The 25,106-nt window shown below is 36.6% G+C and overlaps 1 protein-coding gene across 1 annotated transcript in view; it reads right to left on the bottom strand.

Annotated features, from left to right (window-relative positions):
- The window catches only part of l(3)80Fj (lethal (3) 80Fj), a 107,084-nt gene extending 82,005 nt beyond the window's left edge, over positions 1 to 25,079 (bottom strand). The window contains exons 1-11 of the mRNA XM_083128337.1: positions 25,008 to 25,079; positions 24,805 to 24,907; positions 19,626 to 19,821; positions 17,707 to 18,049; positions 16,451 to 16,703; positions 11,768 to 11,946; positions 10,570 to 10,669; positions 9,145 to 9,242; positions 4,289 to 4,444; positions 2,667 to 2,832; positions 966 to 1,204 (exon numbers count right to left, since the gene is read on the bottom strand). Of these exons, the coding sequence (XP_082984463.1) occupies positions 966 to 1,204; positions 2,667 to 2,832; positions 4,289 to 4,444; positions 9,145 to 9,242; positions 10,570 to 10,669; positions 11,768 to 11,946; positions 16,451 to 16,703; positions 17,707 to 18,049; positions 19,626 to 19,821; positions 24,805 to 24,907; positions 25,008 to 25,067 (1,893 nt within the window). The 5' untranslated portion in view covers positions 25,068 to 25,079. The remainder of the gene's footprint in view (positions 1 to 965; positions 1,205 to 2,666; positions 2,833 to 4,288; positions 4,445 to 9,144; positions 9,243 to 10,569; positions 10,670 to 11,767; positions 11,947 to 16,450; positions 16,704 to 17,706; positions 18,050 to 19,625; positions 19,822 to 24,804; positions 24,908 to 25,007) is intronic.
- Positions 25,080 to 25,106: the final 27 nt, after the last annotated feature.

The following is a 25,106-nucleotide window of genomic DNA, read 5'->3' as shown; positions in this document are numbered from 1 at the left end:
AAAATTGGTAGATTGATGTAGTACAGTTTGAATGAAAATTTTATATATTAAAAGTTACATTCTGAACTATTTTTAAACGTTACAATTTTCATTTCAAATCAGCAAGAACTGGCAATACTAGCTCAGTGGTAATGGAATCAGTTCAGCCCTACCTTTACGTTCTGAGCTCTCAGCAATATTCTTGAATGCATTAATAATTAGAGATATTTTATAGGCAAGAACAACAAAAGAAACACCTTTATCGAAGATCCACATTTACGAACCTACTTGGGTAAGGAATAAGCACTACACATGGATTAAAATAGGCAAGCCGTTCAAACACTGAGAACACCTAACAGTGCCAGGAAATTGTGGCCAGTAAATTCCTCCTTCATTGTTATCGAGTGAACATTTCAGAAACAATTTTAAACCACTTACCTATTATAAACCATTTGTAATTTTTTTCTCTACCTGCACCTGATAAGAACCCAGGTGGATTAGAAAATTTGTACAGCACATGTCTTCACATTAGCCACTTTACTATTTATCAACTGCTTTAGTTGGATCAAAATAGACTCCTTTAATATTGAATATATGCATAAACACAATAATAGGTTCATGGATTTTACATTTTCCCACATTGTACCTTCAATCATGACGGTTCCAACATAGCAAAATGTTACAATATTTTCCTCAATTTGACATTTTCTTGCATCATTTTAAGTTCTATCAGCTTAGTCCCCTAAAAAAACGTAATATTGATGTTCCACCGCATTTGTTTCTTTAAGAACTCTGATTACGTGCAGAAAACATTTTTTATGGAAAGATATGCACTTAAAAAGTACAAATTTTATGGAAAAATAATATTTAGTAGAGGATATTTCAACTGTCTTCTTTTAAAAAAAAAGTAATCATATACTGAAATGGGTACCACATTTCAAATTAGACTACACGGACATGTAAATTTGCATGAGATGATAACTTACAGAAAACTTGAATGTTCTCAAATAGTTCGTGAATTCAGCTAGAAGTGATCTGGCAAGGCCAGTTCCTCCCAGTACAGAAACCAGTTTCCTTACTGCGGCTTGGCAGTGTTGACGTAATTTGAAGCCTGGCTGCAGGAGACAGAAAATGATAGCCTTGTGCAAAGGGCTTGACTTCCCATTGAGTTTGTGGGAATGGTCCATTAACAACCTCTCGCATAGCTGCATCACATGCTGCAGGGCTGCAATGAATTGACAATAGGTAGATATAAATTATGATTAGGGACAAGCACGCTATATTTAACATGTGACAAAAACAAGAAAAATGAGATTACCTCATAATATTCATTTCAGGTGATATCAAAAGTTATTTGACTTGTAGTTTAAGACTGTTAAAAGACAAATAATTTTACAATGCAAGAAATTAGTACATACAAGATTTCAAAAATTGCAGAGTGCATCTTTTCTATCATAATTTATCAAACAATGCCAAATGATGTGGAAAATATAGCCTGAAGCATGAAAAATGCCCAACACTTTCCTAAATCTGTATTATATTATGTTTCTGCCAAATACCAAACACTTCATAATTTCTGTGGCAAAATGTGGGATGGAAAATAGGCCTCTTTAAATACAATGGTCGTATACAAATGATTTAAACTGTGGCTATAATTTTGACCCAGCAGGTGACATTACACTGTCATTTGGTGAAACCATAGTGTTTACCTTGAAGGTCACCTAGCAATGACATCTGGCCACACCATCATGCAGCTGGTCGTGGACATCAGTTAGCCTCACAGTACAGTAAACAGTCTACTAGCGATGGAGAATGATTACCGTGGGCTGAGTTGGACCATATGGTTCTTATGGTACGAGTCTCTGAATGTGTTGTTGTTGTATGACAATGCATGGCCAGGCACAAGTGAACACATCCCAAATGAGCTGCAGCCATCGTGGTTCCATACCCACCCTATTCCTCTGACCAGGAGACTATGCTCTGTTCTGAGATAAAGAATCCACTGCATGATCACAGATTCACTGATCGTGAAGTCTTACATGATGCTGTCAGGAAGTGGTGCAGACACACTCCTTAACAATAGTTTTGTGAGGCAATGTGAAAATTGCCAGGGATATGACAAAGGTGCATTAACGTCCAAGGAGAACATGTTGAATCGGCTGAAGTATAACAGGGTAGCCACCATCTTAAAGAATTACATAATGCAGGTTAGTCTAAATCATATGTATACGGTCTTCTTATTTAATACCACTGAAGAGTAACTTCATACGGTATACAGAATTTGAATTCAAAGGGTAGTCAATTTTGTGTCGAAATTTTGATTTTCTATTTAACAGATATGATGTATAGACCTGACACTTTTCTTATAACTTATAGTGTTATACTAAGTTGTTGCTGAATCTTTACAACACTACAAAATAGCATGAAAACTGTACTCAAGCAATCTTAATATGGAAGAAAGGCAAGAAGCTAATCCCAATTCAAGCTATCTGGTAAAATTTTGTCATTTGTAACACAATCTTTGCTTCACTCAGCGTAAGAACAAACCCAAAAATGGTATTACTGTGCAGCTTTTACAGGGAGCAAACAGCCCCGCACCACACACTTAGATTTTATAAGGGTACAATTGGCTTGTGCCTCATCCTGTACTATCAAATTAGACACTGAAAATAAAGGGAGAAAGTTACCATTATCTGACGCAACAGTTAGAAACTTTTCCGATATAAATAGCTGTTTGTCCATATCCAAAACAATATTCCAAAAATTTCCCAATTTATTCTCTGCTTCAACATCAGCTGATGAAAATTTTAACAGGAGACAGGCTGCTGTAAGCCCTTCCGTTACTACTGGAACCTGAAAATAATAACAACACATTTATAAAATGTATCTAAAAAAGACATTAACATCTATTTAAAGAAAAATAAAGATTTCACAGTCTGTGTGCATTTACACTAATCAGAGAACAATATAAAAGTATTGCATTAAATTATGAACTCTAAATCTGTAAACATTGCTAAATTTGCCGCATGACTCTCCACATAGATAATACAGATACAAATCTGCCATACTCATTACAAAAAAACAGTGGGGCCATTCCATTGTATTGTCATGGGTGGGATGCACAGACTACATTTTTGACATTAACCTTTTGGAGCCCGAAGCCATTTTCACAGGTAACCCTTGGTGCCAGAGCCGATTTTGAGCAAAATGCAGAGTTTCAATTAAATGAGTGTAGATCCGAGGCTAATTGCCCTAGAGAGATGAATGATATACTGCTGTACGTGGAATGAACCAGAGATTCGGGCTATATAAAATTTATGCAAATTCAACATATATGTGGTGGGGGGAGGGGAGAACCCCAAAATTCCAAAATTTTGGGAAAAAATGGGGATTTCTCCCTCCCCCAAGAAAAAAGTACATGACAGTGTCGACATGCACATGGAAATTATCGTAGGCATGTAAGGAACACAAAATTATTTGCATTATTATCGTAGGACCAATGTAACATGAGTTGTACCCTCAAAAGGAATGGTCAGCATGCCACTGAATCAAGCTTCAAAATGCAGCGTTACCTGAAATGACTGTAGCTCAGAGGCTAATTGCCCTAGAGAGATGAATGATATACCTTGTACGTGGAATGAATCACAGATTTTGAAGAAAAAAATTGCCCCCCCAACCCGAAAAAAAAAAAAAGAAAAAAAAAAGACATGAAAAGGTCAACATGCACATAGAAATTATCACTGGCATGTAAGAAACAGAAAAATATTTGCATCATTATCATATGACCAATGGAACGTGAGTTGTACCCCGAAACGAAAGGCCTGCGTGCCACTGTCTCAAGCTTCAGATTTCAGCGAAATGCAGGGTTACATTGAAATGACTATAGCTCAGAGGCTAATTGCCCTAGAGAGATGAATGATATACCGTTGTACGAGGAATGAATCAGACGATATAAAATTTATGCACATTCGGCGTATATATAGAAGGGGGAGGGGGGAATCCCCCCAAAAGTCATTTTTTAAAAATGTCTGTCCGTCATGGATGGGACATAATATAAAACAAAAGTAAATCAAAAAGTTAGAATAAACAAACAACATGGAAAATACCTTCTACTATTCACTGAATTATGTATGATACTTGAATTCCTATTGAAATGACAATTTTAGATTGTTAACTCACAAGATAAAATAAAATTACAGCATTGTATTTAATTTACAAAATATGAGATTCAGGGGCATGGAATGCCGCAGGGATTTACCCAGGAACTTTACCTTTGCCTACACCATGACAAAGGCCACCTAATACTAACCTGTGTTGGTTGAGCAAGTGCCTTTTCCACGGTTTTTAATAAAATAGGAATTAATTCCATTCCCTGAATCAGCGTGTTTCCACTAAAGCAAGCAGACATGCACTGGATATATGCATTGCGTACGGGTGCTGTGGACGTCTTCAGGGCCAAGCCTTTCTGTAAAGAAAACAGAAGGACTTTTTAAGCAACTGATTCAATACTTCTGTTACTAGTGAAAAAAACTAGGGCTGTGTCCATATCTTGTTTCAAATTTAATAACCAATAATACCATGCGATAATTCTCCAGGGTTGGCAAAAATGTTGTGCAATGCTTTTTGCAGTATAAATGAGGGGTTCAGAGCACATGTGGCGTAACTCCATTCAACACAGTTTTGCCAAAAGGTGCATTTAAATAACTTGGTATGTTTAGCTGTTTGAGCACAAACACAGTGGTGCCTCAATGGGCAAGAACTTGAAACTTTGGAGATACTTATTTCTAGCATTGAAATGTTGATACTTCACAGTTCTAAGCAATACATGTAACTCCATTTCTACTGGTGCTCTGAACCTCTCAATTATCCTGTGAAAAATTTAGCAAAATTCATAATTTTATTTCATTTTGCACGAACTTGTGTTGTATACATTGATAATATTGATAATTATTAGGGATCGACCAATATAAAATTTTGGCCAATACAGATAAACTACCAATATACCGATCCGATATAAAATTCCAAATAGTCCTTGAAAAACCTGAACGGATCATTGACCTCCTTAATAAATGTGAGTTTCAAAGTGACTGCAGTGCAAAAGAAGTTTCAAATTTAGACATTTACTTTCTTACAAAGTAGTACATTAATATCCACAAAAATTATTACAAAATGGCAGAATTTTGCACTAAATTATAAAATATTTAGACATATATCGGACTGGTAAAATAATTGGTCATTTTAGCGATTAACTGATACACCAACATGCCTATATCGGTCTATACCGATAGAGTACCAATCAATCTGTCCCGTCCCCATATTTATTGTTAATATCTCATTACCTCTGCTGCAAATCTTTGAATTCTATAAAGCAGAATTATTGAAAATTTATGTATCAATTGCAATGGAAACCTAGTGAAACCTAGATGTTTATATTTTCCCTACATTACACATTCAATTGCCATGGCACCAATAAAACAAAATGTTATGAAATTTTCCAAGAATTTTAAGATTTTCACCTTGGACCCCTGAAAACTGTAAAATTGACGATCCAGCATACTAATATCCACAAATATTCTGAGCCCAACTTTTAAATGTTACAATGTTCAGGTTTCAGTTCACAGTATTGTACTGCTATTTCAGTTCACAGTACATATGGCTACTAGGAGGGCTAATATATCTGCTGGTTATTAAAATCTGTTTGCACGCTACAGCACTTTAGCCATTACCATATGAAGTTGAATATGTTTACTAAAAAATGTGCCTAGTATTTAAAAAAAGAGATGTAAAAAAAACAACTTGTAAATATAAAAGTGCAAGGTTGTAAAAGGTGTCTCCACAGGACATACACAAACACATTAAAATATGCCAAAGAAATGATGCTGAATAAAATTCAAAAGTCATTCACACACAAATTCATAGCCTGCAACCTGCTCCCCAACACAGAGAACTGTTGGAAGAAGTATACTGTTTAAGAAGTTGACACAATTCATGTTATGGTATTTTAGACAAGGTAAGGTATTAATATACACATGAAAAGTGCTTACGTATTTGCGTACCTGTTCTCATGCGGTCACTGAAATTAATCCAATTAAATAAATAAGTGTGTGGATATGTAAGCATATTTCATGTGTATATTAAAAAAGTTGACACAATTTTTAATTTTTTGATCATCATCTCTACAAACAAAAGTTGTCCACATTACAATTCACATATCAAATAACATTTTCTGCTGTGCATGATTTGCACTTTCAGTGACAAAAAAAAACAAGTCAGAGCAAACACTGTTTGATGTGTATCTTTGTGGTTTACAAATTGACTACCGAGGTAATACAGGAAAACCTCATTAATACGAAGTTCAAGGGACCAAAAAATGTCAACTTCATATTAAACGACTTCGAGTTATCCAAACTTTTCAAGATGGCGCCTGTTTTCAGGTGTAAATAAAGTAAAGTATAAATTACCCCCACAAAGGATGTTTTATACTTTGTGGTGGCTCAGAAAATAAGCTTTATATGTACTATATAATAATATTGTACGTTGTAAAGAAAGTGTAAAAATTGTTACACAAAATTAGAACACGGAGCTTACGCGGACACAAAGATTCCAAGGAGACTGTTAACACCATTTATCCTGCCTAGTCATACAACCGGTTATGCACGGGATGCATGTTGAGGCAAAAAGTCTATTAAAAAACGGTATTTTCTTTTAATTCTGCAAAGTCATTGCTCTTCCACGAAATTCTTACAATTTTAGTTCATAAGAAACCCGTTTGCACGGATACCTACGGAAAGGAAAACAATCTCGTTTATTGCAAGAAGTGAAACTCAGAAGAATCTTGACAATAGTCCCACTGGCGCGAGCAAGAGACGGGAGATAATCGGACAGAATGAATATTGGATGTTTTGTGCGTCCACTAGAACATTGTCCGTTACAGGATTAACTAGTAAGAGAAGATTCTCTTGGGAGAAAACACAACCTTTCCCTGGCACAAAACAAAACAAAAAAAAAAAAAATCGGGACTAAATTTCGTTCTGGTTCAGCTGTCTAAAACACATGGTAAAAAAAGTCATGTATTCTTTGCTTCAGTTAACTTCATATTCGCCCCTTTCCCCCTCCCCCTTTGCAGGGATCAGTTCAAACTCTTCCTCAACTTGCATTGTAATCCACTGAAAAAGTAAACACACAACTTACGATCTGTTTGCACCGAATGTGTATCCTAGGACACATTAAACAGTGCCGCACTCGATAATCACTCTGGTTTGGATCCCACATTAAACTGTATATTTAGTCCCGCTTAGCTCATCAGCATAAAATGAACTAAAAACAAGCTTTACGAAACTTCCGTATTTTCTGATTAATCGACAATTTATTGTAGGTTTCAAGAGTATTCTGGAGGTCAAACACGTTCCGCCAAAACTTTTCGTCTTGTATTCCTACATTGAGCATTGCGTTTTTTTTTTGTTTTTTTTTTTTTTTTAACAGCAGGCTTTGCGAGATTCAAAAGAATGACGCTTATTCCTTCACACTGGATGAGTCATAGCAGTTATCCGCAAGCGAAAGCTTTCCAGACGCTAGAATAAACACTGGCGCCAGCTGCAGCGTAAACACAATGAGACCGGCTGGAAGTTAGAGCAGCAGGTGGCAGAAGGGAAATCACCCACATTTTAAACATAACGCCGTTGTCGAAAACCGAACTTTTATCAGCAGTGTGAAAAAGAAAAATGATCCTTGCATTACCTTTTGCAACAGACAATAATACGAGCAATATTTCCTATCCAGACAGCTGCAAACAAGAAAGAGGGACCTGAATTCTGCAATTATCACATTACCATGCACACCAGTGGTGGATAATGAGCTGTTGTAGGAGAAGGAAGGGGGTCACTTTTCTTTTACTTATCCTGCAGTTTTTGTTCGTTTTGAAGAAGGTATTCAGAACTGGTTGCTTTTTTTTAGACGACAAAGGAAAGGAGCCTGTGTGCGCACAGGAGCAAGAAAATCGTGGCCGAAACAATTAGGACCCCCCCCACCCCATTTGCTGTTAGATAAAGGGGAGAAGTCACTCAGACAACAAAACACTGTTTTGGCAAATTTTATGACCGGTACAGTTGGGAAACGTATGAAGCGGGAAACTGGAGTTGCAACATACGTAAGATCGACGTCAACTTTTGCGGGAAACCTAGATGACAACGCATTAAGCAGGTTGAAGATATTTAGTTGGCCTATGCGGCTTTGATTATCTGTAACAGTTTCCCTTTTTTATGAAGTTCTACAGGGCACAAAGAACACGCTTTTAATGAAAGTGGTTACCGGGCCAAAAGTTGCTCGCTCAGGAAATTGCTGTATCTCGAGCTCGGAGCAAGACAGATGGGCGAGACTTCCAGGTGACATGCATTTTGTATTTTGGAGCATTCCTGCGATCTCTCATTTCTCATCTAGCACTGGTGAATATTTCCAAGGTGGCGCATTCAGCGGGGAAAGAGCTTGACCTCCCATGCACATTGACAAAGAATGTCAATGTCCAACGGGCATTTCCGGCTGCTTCCCTCGAGTTGTCAGCAGCTCTTAGGACAAGGAAACATGTCAAGGTCAAGTTAAAATAACGGTCAAGCTAAAATAACGGTCAAGTTAAAATAACGTCCAAGCTTTCTCCACATTCGATCTTCTCTTGTCGACTTACGCAGGTGTCTACTTCGAATTAAGCGAAACCTTAACCCTTTTGCCGAAGGGTCTTGTAAACAACTTTGTATTAAAAATTATCCGTATTTTGATTTATCCGTACTGAAATAAATTATAAATCCTATCTTACCGGCTGGGGAATGGGAAGAACTTCGGATTAAAGGGTACTTCGTATTAACCAATATCGTATTAAAAAGGTTTTCCTGTACATTGATTGAATTGTTGTTTGAAGTCTACTTTATGCACAGATAGGTTAATCAAGACTAGATCTACAGTTTAAAGTGGGATCCGAATCACTATGTGCCTCCACCGGGTATTGAACCATTGACCCCTTGAATACAAGGCCATCGGGGAGGCCCCCCGAGGTAATACAGTCACAAATAATTTTAGTAAAGTGCAGTGTGCATTAAATTAAGTACTGTATCTTTCCAGAAATGAGGAAGAGTTGTTTCAAGAACAGACTGGCATTCCTTTAACTATGTAACATACCTTAAACCACTCCACCACCTTTGCTGGCACCTCATTGCTGAATTTAGTACACCAGAGGGAATACATGTCCAAGGCTTGTATCAAGGTCCCCTCATGAACTAGAAAGAGAATTAAACAGTTTTTAAAAAATGCAAGCTAACTTATACATGAATTCAGATTTGCATTGCCTTCACAGAAGCAGTCCTGCAACAAGTACATAAATTTCATTATGTATTTCAGGAAGAAATACTACCATGAATTCACGATCTGCTTTACAAGATCATTTGCTTCAATCTAAAAAGATCATTTGCTTCAATCTAAAGAGACATACACTTTAACAAAATTGGAATGCAATTTTCGTTCAGCTGCAAAGGGACTATAACAAGGAGAATTTTCACTTTAATAATATGCTAAAAAAAAAGGGAGGTGAACTTAAATAGTCAACTGAAGTGAGTGCGGAACCAAGGTTTGTAGGCCGCTAGTTTTCCCCGCTCTTGAAGGTCTGGTCACAACTCTAAAAATTTTTCCAGCCTCCATGTTTACAACCCCGGCAGGGTTTCTGTGATGTCATCAGGATGAAACTTCTCAGAGTGTCTGCTATTTCCAACACTGTAAAGCATACAATGCTCTTGTTTTGAAGAGAAGAAACACATATTGAAGAGCATCGCAACACAACTTACACAGAATACATGAATGTGATGGTGCATCGAAAAAATTATAAGTACGCAAAAACACAAATTTACCCACGGTTAGTGCTGAAAAGAATTGGTAAAAGAGCAGCTCTGAATCCATTGTTTTTGCTTCGTGGTATTTGTTTTTTTAATTTTTTGGATCCTGTGGTTCAAATATTGATTTGATTTGGTGTTTTTTAAGTCCACTTTATGCACAGTAAGGCTAATCGGGACTGGACCTACAGTTTTTTAAAGTGGGATCCAAACCACTTGTGCCTCCACCGGGTATTGAACCCGGGACCCCTCGATTACAAGGCAATGACGCTACCATTGCGCCATGGGGGAGGCCCTGGTTCAAATATTGAATTCGAAAAAAGAATGTTCTTGCTTGGAAAAGCATAGGCATTCTTCATCATTCATTATACAAATTTACAACAATGAAAACATTGTGTGTGCAAAAATAGGAATATAAGGAATGTAGAACATCAACAATACAACAAAAGAAGTAAGATACAAAGAGTCTGATAACTGCAACAAAAAATTAGGAGGAATGCCAAGTAGTAGAGTATTCTGTTAAGAAATAATAAGAAATGGCCAGTCCAAAGACTGTTTAAGTAGTTCAAACAATTTGAATTTTCATTTTCAGACTAAATGCAGTTGCTAGTTCCTTCAATTTAGTGAGTATGCAAAATTGACTACTTGCATACAGGAAATGTTCAACTTGTCATGTTACATATACATAAAAAAATTAGATTCGAAATAAATTTCTGGTTACCTTCAGTCTCCAACACCTTTATGAAATGGTCAACTACACCACAAGCAAGTTTCTGTGTACTGCTCCCTGTCACACTGTTCAAACTCAGATTTCCAATACCCTACAATCAAAAAGTCAAGGTTTGTAAAATCTGCAAATTGGCAGAACACACATACAAAAATCAAACAATTCAAACTAAATTTAAACATAAAAACTTCAAAGCATACCTGTACACCAGATTCCTTCTAAAATACTGTGGAATTTTTAAATATTTTACACTGGCAGGCAACATAAGAGCGGACTTTTATATATTAATTGGCACTGCGTCAGTATCAGTTAGTATATAGGCATATCTAGAGCTATATATTTATGGTGAATAAACTATCAAGATTTCAGTATAAAAATTGGGCACATTTTGGGATCAAACGCAGTACATAAAATAGCACTTCAGTGTTAAAATGGTGAATATAATGATAAATTTCATTTAAAAACTACACTTCACTTATTTTTGCTTCTGAACTATTAACAGCACAATTAATCAGTTTTCTGTGATTTGCATTAACTCACAGGATAATTCAGTTTTTAAGAAAGTGTCACATTGGTAAATAAAGTCAAAATTTTGTGTAAGACTTTATTTTGCATAAATTCATGACAAAACATGGTAAGAAAATGAACTTCACACTTTTCAAAAACATGATAAATTAAGATTACAGAATGTTATTTCACATTTGAAGGACTCGGATGTAAAACATGGTAAGTGACATTTTGGTATTTTTTGAGTTATAAAGTAAGATGGACCATCCTTCAATCTTCAAGTGAAATTGCCATGTCATACAATTTGCATTGGACTCAGTGAAGACTTCTGAAATTGGTAAACACAACACGAAAGCAATTTATCTACAGCATAGCTTCTAATAACCTTTTTTTTTCTAATGAACTCAGAAATTACCAAAATGTCACTTACCGTGTTTTACACCCGAGCCCTTCATTTCATGTTTCTGTCAGAAACTAATATGCATGCCTCTAGGCATACCGGTACATCAATAAAATCCCAGATAATTTTGCCAAATAGATATTCTACAAGTAGCTTGTAACTGAATGCAGCCTTATGTCATTTTATTATTTTACCAAATAAAGAAGTTCATTAATGTTTCAGGAACAAATAAAGTACTTACTTATCTATGAAAGCATGTAATCATTTTAAAATTGTAACTGTTACCTGTAAAACACTGTATTTATGCACTGCCACAGTAAGCTTTCCCTCCGAACCATGGAACACCCCAAAGAAATACTGCAGCAAGTTTTCCAAGGCTCCCACATCACTGCACTGTCGAGCTAGGGACAGGCAAGCTCGGGCAGCTTCCTCCCTGGAACTTTCTTCCTTTGAATACAAGTTGGCTGCAAGGATAAATTTGTAATATTTACTGAAGAAACAAAATAACTGAAGGGGGTTGTAGTTCCATGGATTTGTATTTACGCATGTATAATGAGCACCCTGGTTTTTGATGGGGAAAAGTGATGAACAATTATATCTTGTATATAATGCCCAGTATAATCCAGTTTCAAGAAATGTCTTTCTTAGTTGTAGGTCGTAAAGCTGTTGCCATGCAGATCAAGAGTGAATGACATCGTACCTCTTCAATGAATCACCTGTTGCTATGTGGACCAAGAGGAGAATATCACTTGTGTATGCAATGAGTCACCAACCATACCACCTCCCCCCTCTCCCTCCACTGTGTTTAGCATCCCAAAGATTTCACTCTTTAACCTCCTTATTTATTCTGTAATAGTAGACAGCAAGATCAAAATTACATCACGGATTTGCAGTGCTCAGGAAGTTATTTTCTATTATATCTTGACCCACAAATACTACTGATACCCATCCCATGTGACGGTAGTTGCATTCTCTAATTCTGCCAGAATGGTACTGATTTTCTTGGTGTCACTGAAGATTACATTACAAAGTGAAAAATCGTGAGAAATGGCCTTCAAACTTTTATACATGGTTTTGCTCATTCTAAACTTTACTTTTTTCTAACAAAAAACTTCAGAATATATACTTTTCTGTGACAAACGTAACATTTATTCAAGGCACATTCAGGACCCTCAAAGTAACAGTTAACAGCACAAGATTTCTTCCATTAAGACATTTATGCACTACATATATATATTAGGGATGGGACCGATTAATCGGTACTCTATCGGTATCGGCCGATATAGGCATATCGGTGTATCGGTTTATCGGTAAAATTACCGATTATTTTACCGATCCGATATATCGATAAATATCTTATAATTTAGTGCAAAATTCTGCCATTTTGTGGTAATTTTTATGGATAATCTCCATACCCTACTTTCTAAAAAAGTAAATGTCTAAATATTTAACTTCTTTTGCATTGCAATCAGCTCGAAACACACATTTATTACGGAGATCAATGAAAATTCCAGGGTCTTCAAGGACCATTTGTAATTTTATATCGGATCGGTAGAATATCGGTTATCGGTATCGGTAAATTTTATATTGGTACTGTATCGGTATCGGCCAAAATTTCATATCGTCCCATCCCTAATATATATAATATTATTTGGCCAGTAATACATTTTAATTATTATTTTATTTTTCCTTATGTTTTCTTTCATCTGAAATAGCATAAAAATCGGAACATTCCTTCATTTTGTGATGAAATTATTTCAACCGCATTTCACATTAGTATCACTATCTCAGTAATAATGTTGCCATATTCAGAAACTGCATGATTTAAGCTTTACAATGATATATAACATGATAGGGTTCCGTGAACATGAAAAATCAATGAAAGTGTCCCAAAATCATGGAATGACCCTGTACGGTTTCATGTTGGCTGTCTGAATTATTCCGTGCATAATACGCACCACAGTTTTTGGGGGTAAAATTTTTGGAAAAAAGTGCACATTATACATGAGCATATACGGTAATTATTAGAACAAGGCAAAAGAACACATTAGATTGAAAACTGGATATACGCCAAAAAAGATTAAATGATATAATTTCAACTCCACACTGAAATTCAACAGAATATATCTATCTGGTTTTTCAGCCAGAAGGCATACCCAGTAGCCATGTACTACCCCTAGCTTACCCATGCTGTAGGAGAAATTTATTTACCTGAAGGGAGGGGGGAGCTCAGAGGCCCACACTTTTTTATCACTAAAATTCAATTCAAGAAGAAACTATTTTGTTATTGAATCACGTCTTCCTTTGTAGTTTATATAGGTGCAGTTACATAATATGTAATTACGAAAATTACCATCATTAATAAAAAAAACAAGAACCAATTATTGCATGAGTGTCCCATGCATCTGTTTTCATTGACTAAACCTAAACAAATATTAATTTTATATTAAGGCTTTTTTGCTTTTATAACTGCAGTTATATGGTAATTATAATAATAATAATAATAATAATTCAGAATCATTAATGGACAACTTTTCACCAGCGAACTCTTGCCACTTCTTAATATCAGAATCCCACGTCCCAACAGTAAATGCAACAACTTCTTTTACATTAAATCTTCAAGGCTATCTTTAGAACAAAGATCACTTCTCTACAGGCTACAAACCATTTACAACTCATTAAAAGATGCTCCGGGCTTCCATTTATCAAAGCAGACTTACAGAAAGGCGTGCATAAAGCAGCTGAAGTATAAATAATATTATTTTTGCCCTAGTTGTTATTATTCTTGTTATATATGTATATGTATGTGTATGTGTCCATCTTATTATTTTGTTTATTTCTTTTCCGGTTGATATCCTGATGTAAAATGGATTTTTCTGTATTCAGGACTTTTCAAATAAATAAATAAATAAATAAATAAATAAATTACAAAAAATACCATAATCTCAACCAATTTTACACTGTCAATCACATGAGTGTCATGTCAGAACACACATCCCAAGGAAGGGAGAGAAGGGGTGGGGACTGATAGACCCCACCATGATAATTTTGTCTCCTTTGCACATTACCTTTATGATTTTGTTAACAAAAGTAATGCAGAAACATTGGAAAGATCCTAGGGAACAATGTAATTTAATTCAGTTTTTATTAAAGATGTTCATAGTAAAAAAATTAAAAACAAGAGCTGGTGGGACCGGGAGCTCCCATTCCCCAAAAGGTAAGCTAGGGCTAATACCTGGGCCGTACTAATAACTTTTGACCAAACTTTAAAAATAGAGAAAATTTCTTTCTTTCCTTTGAATTATCAACTTTCTGCAATGATTCACGCATATTTTCAACAGGTTGGGTGGATACCCCTCTCGTTATTCTGCAACAATGAAGCTTGTCCTTTGGTTTGTAACACTGACACATTAGTTCACAAAAAAAGAAATATTGTTAATTACTGTTAGCTGTAGCACATAACAGATTTAGAGTATGTAAAACAATATATATTTTAGGGACTGACAATACTAATACACTACCAATAAAAAAAATTAGTGTTACCAATAACCGATATTATTTTAATATGATAGAAAACTGCAAATGTTCCTTGAAGAACATGTTAAAATCCTTAATGTGGAGGGAGAGTCAGAATGGTGGCTACACATTTGATCGCATGATGTGCTGACACGCTTTAATTTACAGTGAAATGAATAGTGGCATCTGAAACTCACATTTCCAAGAAGTTATCACTTGTCAAAATTACGTCAACAGTGTCTACATCATTATCCAAATTGGCACTCAGCAAAGAGCAGGAAAATTACAGTTGCAGCATGACCAATTGCTTACACAAAAGACTGGGAGGCTGCAAGGTTGGCAATATGTGATTGCAATTAAGAGGCAACACTGAATGTAAGATTGTTTTGCAGATTATGGGTGCAAGTTGAATGAATTTCAGCATACGTTTCAATACGTCTCTAACAACAGCAATTCTTCTCCTGGCTGTACAATAGCATTATAATGTGTGCTGAAAAACCCTAAATAGTGTAAAGGAATACCAATAAGAGCTTCCTATTTTTTTCTAAAGCAAGATAAACTGAAACATGGTCAAAATTAATATTGTGGGTGTATCAGCACTTAGGTTATTTGCCCTCATCACATGATATGGGGTCCAGCCCCTTACTTTAGCTAAAATCAATATCGATCTCTGAGGACTGAAATCTCACTACCTACTTAAAAGCTGAGGCTGTAACAGGGGACTCGGCACATATGCAGACGAAACACAGGACAAGACAAAGCACCACAGATGGTTATACTGGCCATAGGTCCAGGTGCCAGACTCGTTGACCTGCAGGACTGCAGGTACCAGGGTGTACTACGTGGAAGTGGGTTGATATTTGGGTGCCTTCTCAAAAAGTAGTAACGTGAAAAAGAAATTGGTTTTCATTCAACTATAATCTACAATGAAACAAGGAGAAAAAAGTGGGGGACACTAATGAAGACATAGCAACTTTGAAATGTATGAATGACAAAGACAGAACTAAGAAAATAACTACAATAAAACCTTGTTAATCCGAACTAACAGGGGGATAAGTTGATCGGTTTAACGAAAGTCCGGATTAACTGAAATAACCTAAAAGAACAGTAGAAAGTGCATTAAAACTCAGTTTATAGCCACAAAACACATTTAATATGGTGTATTTAAAGGGCATAGGCCTAAATACACTACAGTACAAAGTCTGCGGGAAACAGAATTTCATCAATGGTTGACTGCCTTTTCTTTGGGAAGTTCTCTTGTTCACTTCTAGCCACATTTAAAACCTTGCATTCTGTTTTTCTTTACCCTGTCCGGATTAAACGAAGTCCGGCTTATCGGGATCTGGATTTACGAGATTTTACTCTATATGGGAACCTATCCCAGCAAGACCTAAAGGATGGTTAACAGTTAAATGAGAACATGATGTGCTTGAAGATAAAATGGTTACTTACTTGCCAACATTTTTCCAATATCCTTTGCATACTGGCTTAGATCCAATGACAAACTGTCTATCAGATACGCTACACTCTCTAGAATTATCTCTGGATTACGGAGCATAGCCTTCTGTATGGCAGGAAACAAGTTCTGCTTGAATTCTTCGTGCGTCACATGCATTAGGACTGGCTTAGATTGCTGGATCGCATAGATGTGGACCTTTGTCTTTGAACTGACAGACACTTTTATGAACATCTCCAAAAATCCAGACTGAAAGAAAGAAAAATCAATAAAACATAGTATGCAAAAGTTGTCCATCAGGACTCAGAAGTTCAAATAAATGTGTTTACTATTTCCTTCAATTTTATGCAAAACTGGTTTTTAAGAAGTTCCATTTTAGTAATCACTTGTACAGTCAAGGACACTTCTGTGTTGTAACGATTCCATTAAAAGTCAATCGGATAACTACAACCCGGAAGTGTCCGTGACTGTACTACAAGGTCCGGAGAGGGCCCAGAAGATAACTCCGTGAAGGTGTCAAAAGGTTGGAAGAACTCCGAAGTGTTTTTTATCATGCTCTTTGTGTTATTTTAGTGTTTTAACAAATATGTTGCAGTCACGTGACGTAAGAAGTTTTCTAGTCATATTTGAGTGTCAACCCACTCATTCACACAGAGACCAGGTACAAAGGTAGCTTTTAGTTTAATTCATTAAATATCTAACGAGTTCAGAAATAAAAATGTTCTTTTTAATAAAAAACATGAATTTGTGGTAAATACATGTGGTAGTCTAGTTGGCATAGTGTCGGACTTCCACATGGGAGATCCTGGTGTTCGCATGGTTCAATTTCTGGGGTGAGTGTTCTAAGGTCAGAATTTTTCCAGCCTTGTACTTGGTACTTGCAAAAAGCAGCCCTGGGTTTACTCAGGCTAAATAAATGGGTACCTGGGGGGACACTGGATAAAGGCAGTTGGGCTATGGTGCTGATCATAATAGTTTAAAAAAAGTCTAAGATCAAGAATATGTGAAGCCCTACCTCTGCATCTCCCTATACATGTCCCTTCAAGGCACAGTGCAATTTATACGGGGAACTTTACTTTTATATTTTTACGTAAATATGTTAATTCAATTAATAACTGTTAACAGAATTCCTCATCATAATACAAATCAAGCCTTAGTAATCGATAGCAAGAACAGATATCTTTACATGAAGTTAAAAACAAAGATCACACCCAAACTTAAAATGCAAAGGAACTAGACAAAAACTTCATACCTTGTATTTTGAAATTAAGTCTGTCTGCTTTGTTTCCATCAGGTGTTGAAACAAATAAGAGTTCAGAACCACGACGTGTACGGATGGCTCCATCCTTGTCAATACTTCACCATACAGCTCTACAGAGATTGGAACAGATTTCCACATGACCGACATCTTCCTATATGCTTTCTCAGACTGTCTCTTGTTCATCGCAGCAACAACTGCCGACAGCAGGATAGCCTGTGCTTCAACCAATTTGTGGAATTCCACTTTAGCATTATCCGAGCAGTTGGTAAATCCATGTTGAATTAGCAGGCATGACCACGTAAGAGCACAGAGGCTGGATCGAGAAGTGCTGCAACTGAAATAAAGCGGAAAAATTTTAGTTGTAAATTACCTTTGTGTATAATATGTAGAATAGGCGATTTAACACCATGTACTGTCAAACTCACACACACACACAAATCAAGACAAAAGGGGGTTACCTTGGTTACCCTAATTTTTGGATCAATCTTGAATCCTCTTCAAGGATAGGAAGTTTAAGTGCAGGACACTACAATGTTAATATGAGGGCTGAGTCAATAGTGATGCTGATGATGTCATAGTATAGGTTGGATTTTATTTATCGATACTTTTCCAGCATTTTGATTGTTTGCTGAGTCTGCAAAAATGGCACTCAACACTATCGCTGAGTCTAATTAACCTAGGAGTTATGCAAAATTCAGTTTCCATTGATTTTTACCAATATTGTGTGGGAAAAAATGTATTTTGTGATTACATCACAGTAGAGGCACAAATTTTTGGTAAATAAAAAAGCAAAATTTTGGTATAAAAATAGAGTCAATTTTGGGTTCAAAAGCGGTAAATAAAATGAAATTTCGCTGTTATAGTGGTGAAAAAGCGGTATATAAAATGACATTTTGGTTTTAAAAATGTGAATATAATCCCAAATTTGATTTAAAAACTGCACAATTACACAAAATGAACATATCCCTTTAAATAGTACATTAAAGCATTACCAGAATATTAAGTTTATTCCTGTATAAAGGGGTCCATATTTGATTCTCAAATATTTACAGCAGATTTAATCAATTTTCTGTGAATTGCATAACTCACAGGTTACTTCAGACTTTAGAAAGTGCTGCATCGGTATATAAACAGTAAATTGCATGTTTAAAGAGTCTATTTCGCATTTTGCAGTTCATTCCGTGACAAAACAGGGTAGGAAAATGCACTTTACACCTTTCAGAAACATGAGAAATTAGCATTACTGTTATTTCACATTTCGTGTTTTCGTCAAACACGAAATATGCATGCCTCTACATCACAGGTATTTTTATGTTCAGATGTATTTTTTTTTAAATATTTTAAAGAAAAACCCTGGTAAATTGATACTACACTTGTTTGTTCGAATTTTTTGTTTTAAGTCCACTTTATGCAGATAGGATAATCAGGACTGGATCTATGGTTTAAAAAGGGATCCGAACCACTGTGCTATGTGCCTCCATCAGGTACTGAACCCAGGACCCTTGAATACAAGGCAACGATGTTACCACTATGCTATCGGGGAGGCCTGATACTTATCATTGAAATGGAATACTCACACACTAATACTGATCAATATTTTGAACAACTGTTAACCATTACCATTTTCAAACATCGGTATCGGTGGGAATCGGTAGGAGTATCTTTATCAGTATAGACTCAGCCCTAATTAAGACACGGTTGTAAATACCTTGGAGGTATACTATGATTAAATTTCTACACAACTAAAAATGACTTCAAATAGATCAATACTTATTGAAAACTTGATACACATATCGGTGGCATGGCCAGCCATGTCCTGCAATCACCTAACCAGCAGGTAAGTAACAAGATCCAAGGTGATCCCGGATCAATTTTTGTAAGGCAAACTCCAGACAATTTATTTAACTTACGTAGGGTGTAAGTTTCTGTGAGCAGCAGCTATGTCGCTGAGGACTGCTGTTAAATGCTTCATGGTCCAGTCTCCATGTTTCTTCGTTAGTGCAACAACCAAGTTCCTCACATAACTTTGTGATGTGCTGTCTGTGTAACGAGGTAAAGTCAGCTGGATGACTCGGCATAATCCTCGAACGATATTCTCAGTTAGGTCTGAAAGAGAAAAGAAGAAATTTAGTTGGGTAAACAAGAAATGAAAGAAGACATCTTAGAAATTGTGACTCAAAAAAAGTATATTTCTAAAATATCGAAAGTAGCATTTGTCAAAATACCTAGTCTTACCATAAATACTGTCCTAAAGTTGTAAGTAAATAGACACAAAATGGTGAGAGATATTTTAATATCAGAATAACATGAGGTGCATGGATGCATTATGAACCAAAATCACAAATAATTATTCGAAATGGCCACCTTTAGTACTGACACACTTCTGAAGTCTTCGTGGCCACTCATCAATGGAATTATGCAACACATCAAGTGGAAACTCCGCAGCTGCCTTCGGAAGACACCGCTTTAAACTGTCAATATTGGGATGTCTCTTCTTGCAAGCCATCTCCTGAAGCTTGGACCACAATTTGTAGTCCAAAGGGTTTAAGTCTGGACTGGAAGAGGGCCAATCTGACGTGGAAATGAAGTCAGGAACATTTGCCTCCAACCACTGCTGGGTGGTGCGTGCTTTGTGTGCTGGGGCTGAGTTTGTGTGCTGGGGCTGAGTCCTGCTGGAAGCTCCAGTTCTCTCCATGGAAGATGGTGTCAGTAAGATTCTTGCATAGTTTCTCAAGCAATGTCTGCTGGTACACTTTGGCTGAAGTTTTGACACCCTTTTCACAAAAATGGAGATCAGTTGTGCCCTCGTAGCTCACACCCCACCACACCATGACTGATGCAGGATGGTGACCCCTCTGGATCCTGGTGGCCTTGTCAGCAGCTTTCCGAGAGGATGTGCCATACACCCTGTCAGTTTGGGCATTGAAAGTCTCCTCAGCACTGAAAATTTTTTCATCAGTGAAAAGGATTCGACGGTGCCCATTTGCCACGTAACGCTGAAGTAACCGGTTTGATTTCCGGAGCCTCTGGAGCTTCAGTTCACTTGTCAAGAGATGTCCTTTGCGTCGTCTGTAGGCATGGAGTCCCAGGTCACTGCGTAACGTACGAGACATTGACATTTTTGAAATCTTTAGCTCACGAGGCATCACTGACTGTTTCCGTACAGGATTTCGTCGCACTCGTGCCGCCACTGCTTTTACAAGTTCTGGTGTTCGTACTGTGCGTGGTCTTCCTTGCCGTGGGTGATCTTTAACAGTACCAGTCTCAACAAATCGCTGGATAGTGCGGTACACAAATTTCTTGGGAGATCTTCAGCTTCTGGAGGGTTTTGAAAATCTTCCCTGGTGATTTGCCTACCTTGTGCAACGCTACCACGGCCACACGATTTTCGTACTCACCCCATTCCAATCTTCAACACTTACAACAGACACCTTTCCACTTGACCAGCTCAACAAGCAATGACTCACGCTTCACGTTACCGCTCTTGCGGTCTCTCGCTTGTACGGGTGGAAGTACAGCCACCCTCAAACATTGGGACAGTATTTATGGTAAGACTAGGTATGTTCACATTATGTTATACACCACTTGTTATAAAGTTTACGAAAACATTTTCATTATTCTGAAACTGGGCTTGCAGGACACGGACACCCTCAAAATGTTCTTCCCCACTTTTCCTAAAATAGGGGTTTGCAGAAAGGGAATAATTGTAAGGCAATGTATTTTTGAGGAGAGGGGGATATTTTCATTACTTTGCATTTATTTTTTCCTCCCAAGTTCCAATTCTGATATAATTTTAACATACATTTTCTACACGAATAAAATTCTAAATGTATCTATCAACACTCTTTTCTGATTATTTGCTGGGTTGATCTTTCTATCTCACTTCTAGCTCTGGAATTACTTCTAGTGAATCACATAATTATTTATTAACACTGGTCTCTGATATCGTGGTGAAAAATATTTAGTTATTAATTTAGTGGGCACGTCGAAAAGAAAAATATGACGACAAATTACTCATGAAGTAAATTTCTATCTTAAAGTATTACGTCCTAGTAGTCTGTCCCAGGTAACTGGGGGGTCTATAACTAACAAAGTTGAAATTAATTTATGACTGAAAAAAATTGCAAGTACCTACATACCCTGTACGCTCATAATATACAATGAATATATGGAGGATCCCCCTCCCCAAAAAACACACACACACAAGGGGCAACAAGCTGAGAGCCTTCTCCAAAAAGCTGAGATATGAGCATGTGTTCATCTTTATTCCTATGAGACAATGACTGTGTTTGATGGACACAGCATTTCCAAAGTGGTTCCCTATTTCTTACTTGATACTTGATCTAGATAACAAATAACTATTGACCAGATAAAATTACAGTTTTATATACATACACACAATTTAGTAAATACTAATAGGATTTTTTTAGCTGCATTGGTCTAGTCAGTAGTGTGTCCGAGTGCCATGCAGGAGACATGGGTTCGATTCCCAGGTTGGAATTTTTCCACCTAACCTCAAATAAATGGGTACCAGGAGCAACCCTGCGGAGTAAAGGTGGCTGGAACATGGTGCTGATCACATAACCTCCAATAATGACAGATCACATAACTCCCTGTTCCCTCCTATATGTGCCTTCCTGGCATGGTTCAATGTGCCTGTGAAACTTTATGTCATTTTAACTTCTGATTTACCTTTGCATTGTATTATGTCTCAATGTGACAAAAAAAGTCTCATTTCTCCTTTAGCTCCGACATTCTCCCCTAAACTTAAGTAGTATATTAAATGTATAATCCTTTGAATTTTAGTTTTAACTCATTAATCTTCTTTCAATTTCAAAAAATATGTTCAACCACTATAAATATGGGAAAGTGTTCTGTGGACAGTAATGTTCAACAGTGTTGGATCACATAGATCATTGTGCACACCAGCTATAATACAAATATTGTTCAAAATTAGGGTAGTAGCTATTTAAAAGTAAAATATATAGCCTACGTATCAGTAATCCTCCACCTTCTTTTTATTTTAGATGGACCTCTCTCGAGTGTGCTGCCACTATCAGTCACAAAGTACTATCCTATTCATCACTTCTCCCGTGATACACTGAATGTTCATGAAACATTAGCAATAAAACAAGTATTGGTAAAATGTTAGTATCCGCAAAACATATTTCTTCAATTTTACAGGAGAAATTACTTACCGAACTGATTTTCCGTAAAATTTTGAAAAGTCGTGGGAGTGTTTTTCCCCATCTCTTAATTTATATCACCGGTAAATCATGTATTTTTGAAGATTAATGTCTCTCCGATGCACGAAAGCTGTTGCCTCTATGTCCTTCTACTACGTGAACCAAATGCAGCGTGCGTTCGATGATGTAACCCCTGGTCAGTGTTTCCAACCATGCAGTTTTTTTTTAAGAACATGACAATTTTAACTGTTTGCCTAACCTAACCTTGTCATACATGGTTTGTGGGGCTACGTGCATGGTTCATGGGGCTATCTGTGCATGCTTCGTGGGGTTTTCGAACCCGGAAAAAAATACAAAATCAGTAACATGAAAGTAGGTATTTTTCGGTGAAGAAGGTTGGAAACAATGCACAACCAGTGATCATGGACAAAGGTAGTCAAGATTTGCCCGCCATATTGTGTGTAACGCAACCGGAAAATCCACGAACAATAATTACTCAATAAGTAGAAAATTGAAGTTATTGTCGTGAAAAAACTAAATCCACCTTCCAGAATTCTTAGCAATGCAGAATACGTAAGTACCAATGTGAAAAATAAGAAAATAAAGGAATTTCAAACGTTTGGCAATACTAAAGTTTTACCCAAGTATTTGAAGAAGGCAAGCTGTTAATTATGGTTGCCTTCATACAAATTGAAAGAACCATACTCCATAAAATGCCTCCTTGAAGAGAATATTAAACCACATTGTAACAATCAAAATAATGGTGTTTGAACAGATTTCAACCTGCGTAGTGTTGTAAAAATAATGCAGTACATTTTATTCAGGGTTGATAAGGGGTACTCCAACATTACATGCGTGACATTCACACACAAAATATAAGGCTCTAGGCATGCGATTGGATTACAATATTCATAATGAACTAACTGATTTCATAGAATTATGAAGTACACTGTGGTGCCTGCTAACAAATTAAAAACTTGAGTGTGATGACATAGCCTGAACATATGAAAAGCATTAACAATAATGTGTTACACGTGTGATGCTTGAAAATGTAACAAATTTTATTAACTGTTGTCAATTGGCCGAACACCTCTCACTAGTTATTTTGTCACTTTTTACATTTGTACTTACCTATTGCGTATTGCGAAAGATTGTTTAAAGAGGGATTTGTTTTTCTGACTAAAATAATGTCAATAATAGCCCCACGAACCACACGGATAGCCCCAAAAACCATTAATAAATAGCCCCACAAACCATTCACGGCAAGGTTAGGTTAGGTTAGGCAAACATAGTAATATCGTGAAAAACACATGATTTGCCGCTCCAGCAGATTGTACGATGACAGAAAATATCTCCACGAAGTATCCAAATGCTAGAAAAACTCATTCAAGTAAGTACTTTCTTGTGTAAAAATGAAGAAATCCGTTATTCCGATCAACAACTGTTACCAAAATTTTAACTTTACTGTGAAACATATCGGCTACAGATGCTAGCAATTTTTGATAGCTAGTGAAATACGCAAAATATATGCACTGACAAACATTTAAACCTGAATGCAATCAAATATACAAATTTTCAGGTTAGTCCGTTTTGTTATTTACATCGAGTAGGACCACTTCTCGTGGAATGCCCTAAGACATTTTCAGACCACTTCCTAGAATTCATATCTTGTAATGTTTGATTTAAGTACCGTTTATATTTACCATTTAATAACATAAATACCCCAGATGAAAACTAAAACTTCGTACGTGCAAGGGTAAATTTCGGTTCATATTGCAAACATCACAGTAACCTAATGGTATGCAGCGAATGTTTCCTCCTTGGAGGGCATGTATCGAAAGGTTCGTATAAGCATATGTATATTCTTAGGCTGATAATCTAAGATTTTTGTATCCTTAATTACCTGGATTTGACAACACCGCAACAACATTCTCAAGAATTGCCTTCCTTTCCTTCTTGCTAGCTGTCTGAATACGCGCAGGTAAATCTTTTAGGGCTTTTGCCAACTGTGAAGAAAAGGAAATAAATAATTATAAGATATTTTATTTTGAAATGTTCATATATTTCAACAAAATTATGCTTCCCACGTGACAAAATCCAACTCACCTCTCCGTCCGCCATGGTACCCAATATACATAGGAAATCAAAGGAAATACTGAACCTCATGCAACTGAACTCAGAAACCTGCTTCACTCCATACGCACT

Source organism: Lepisma saccharinum, chromosome 9, assembly GCF_977018435.1.
Source record: "Lepisma saccharinum chromosome 9, izLepSacc3.1, whole genome shotgun sequence".
Lineage (NCBI taxonomy): Eukaryota > Metazoa > Arthropoda > Insecta > Zygentoma > Lepismatidae > Lepisma > Lepisma saccharinum.
The sequence above is the reverse complement of the archived record's forward strand: the minus strand, read 5'-3'. Positions and strand labels throughout refer to the sequence as shown.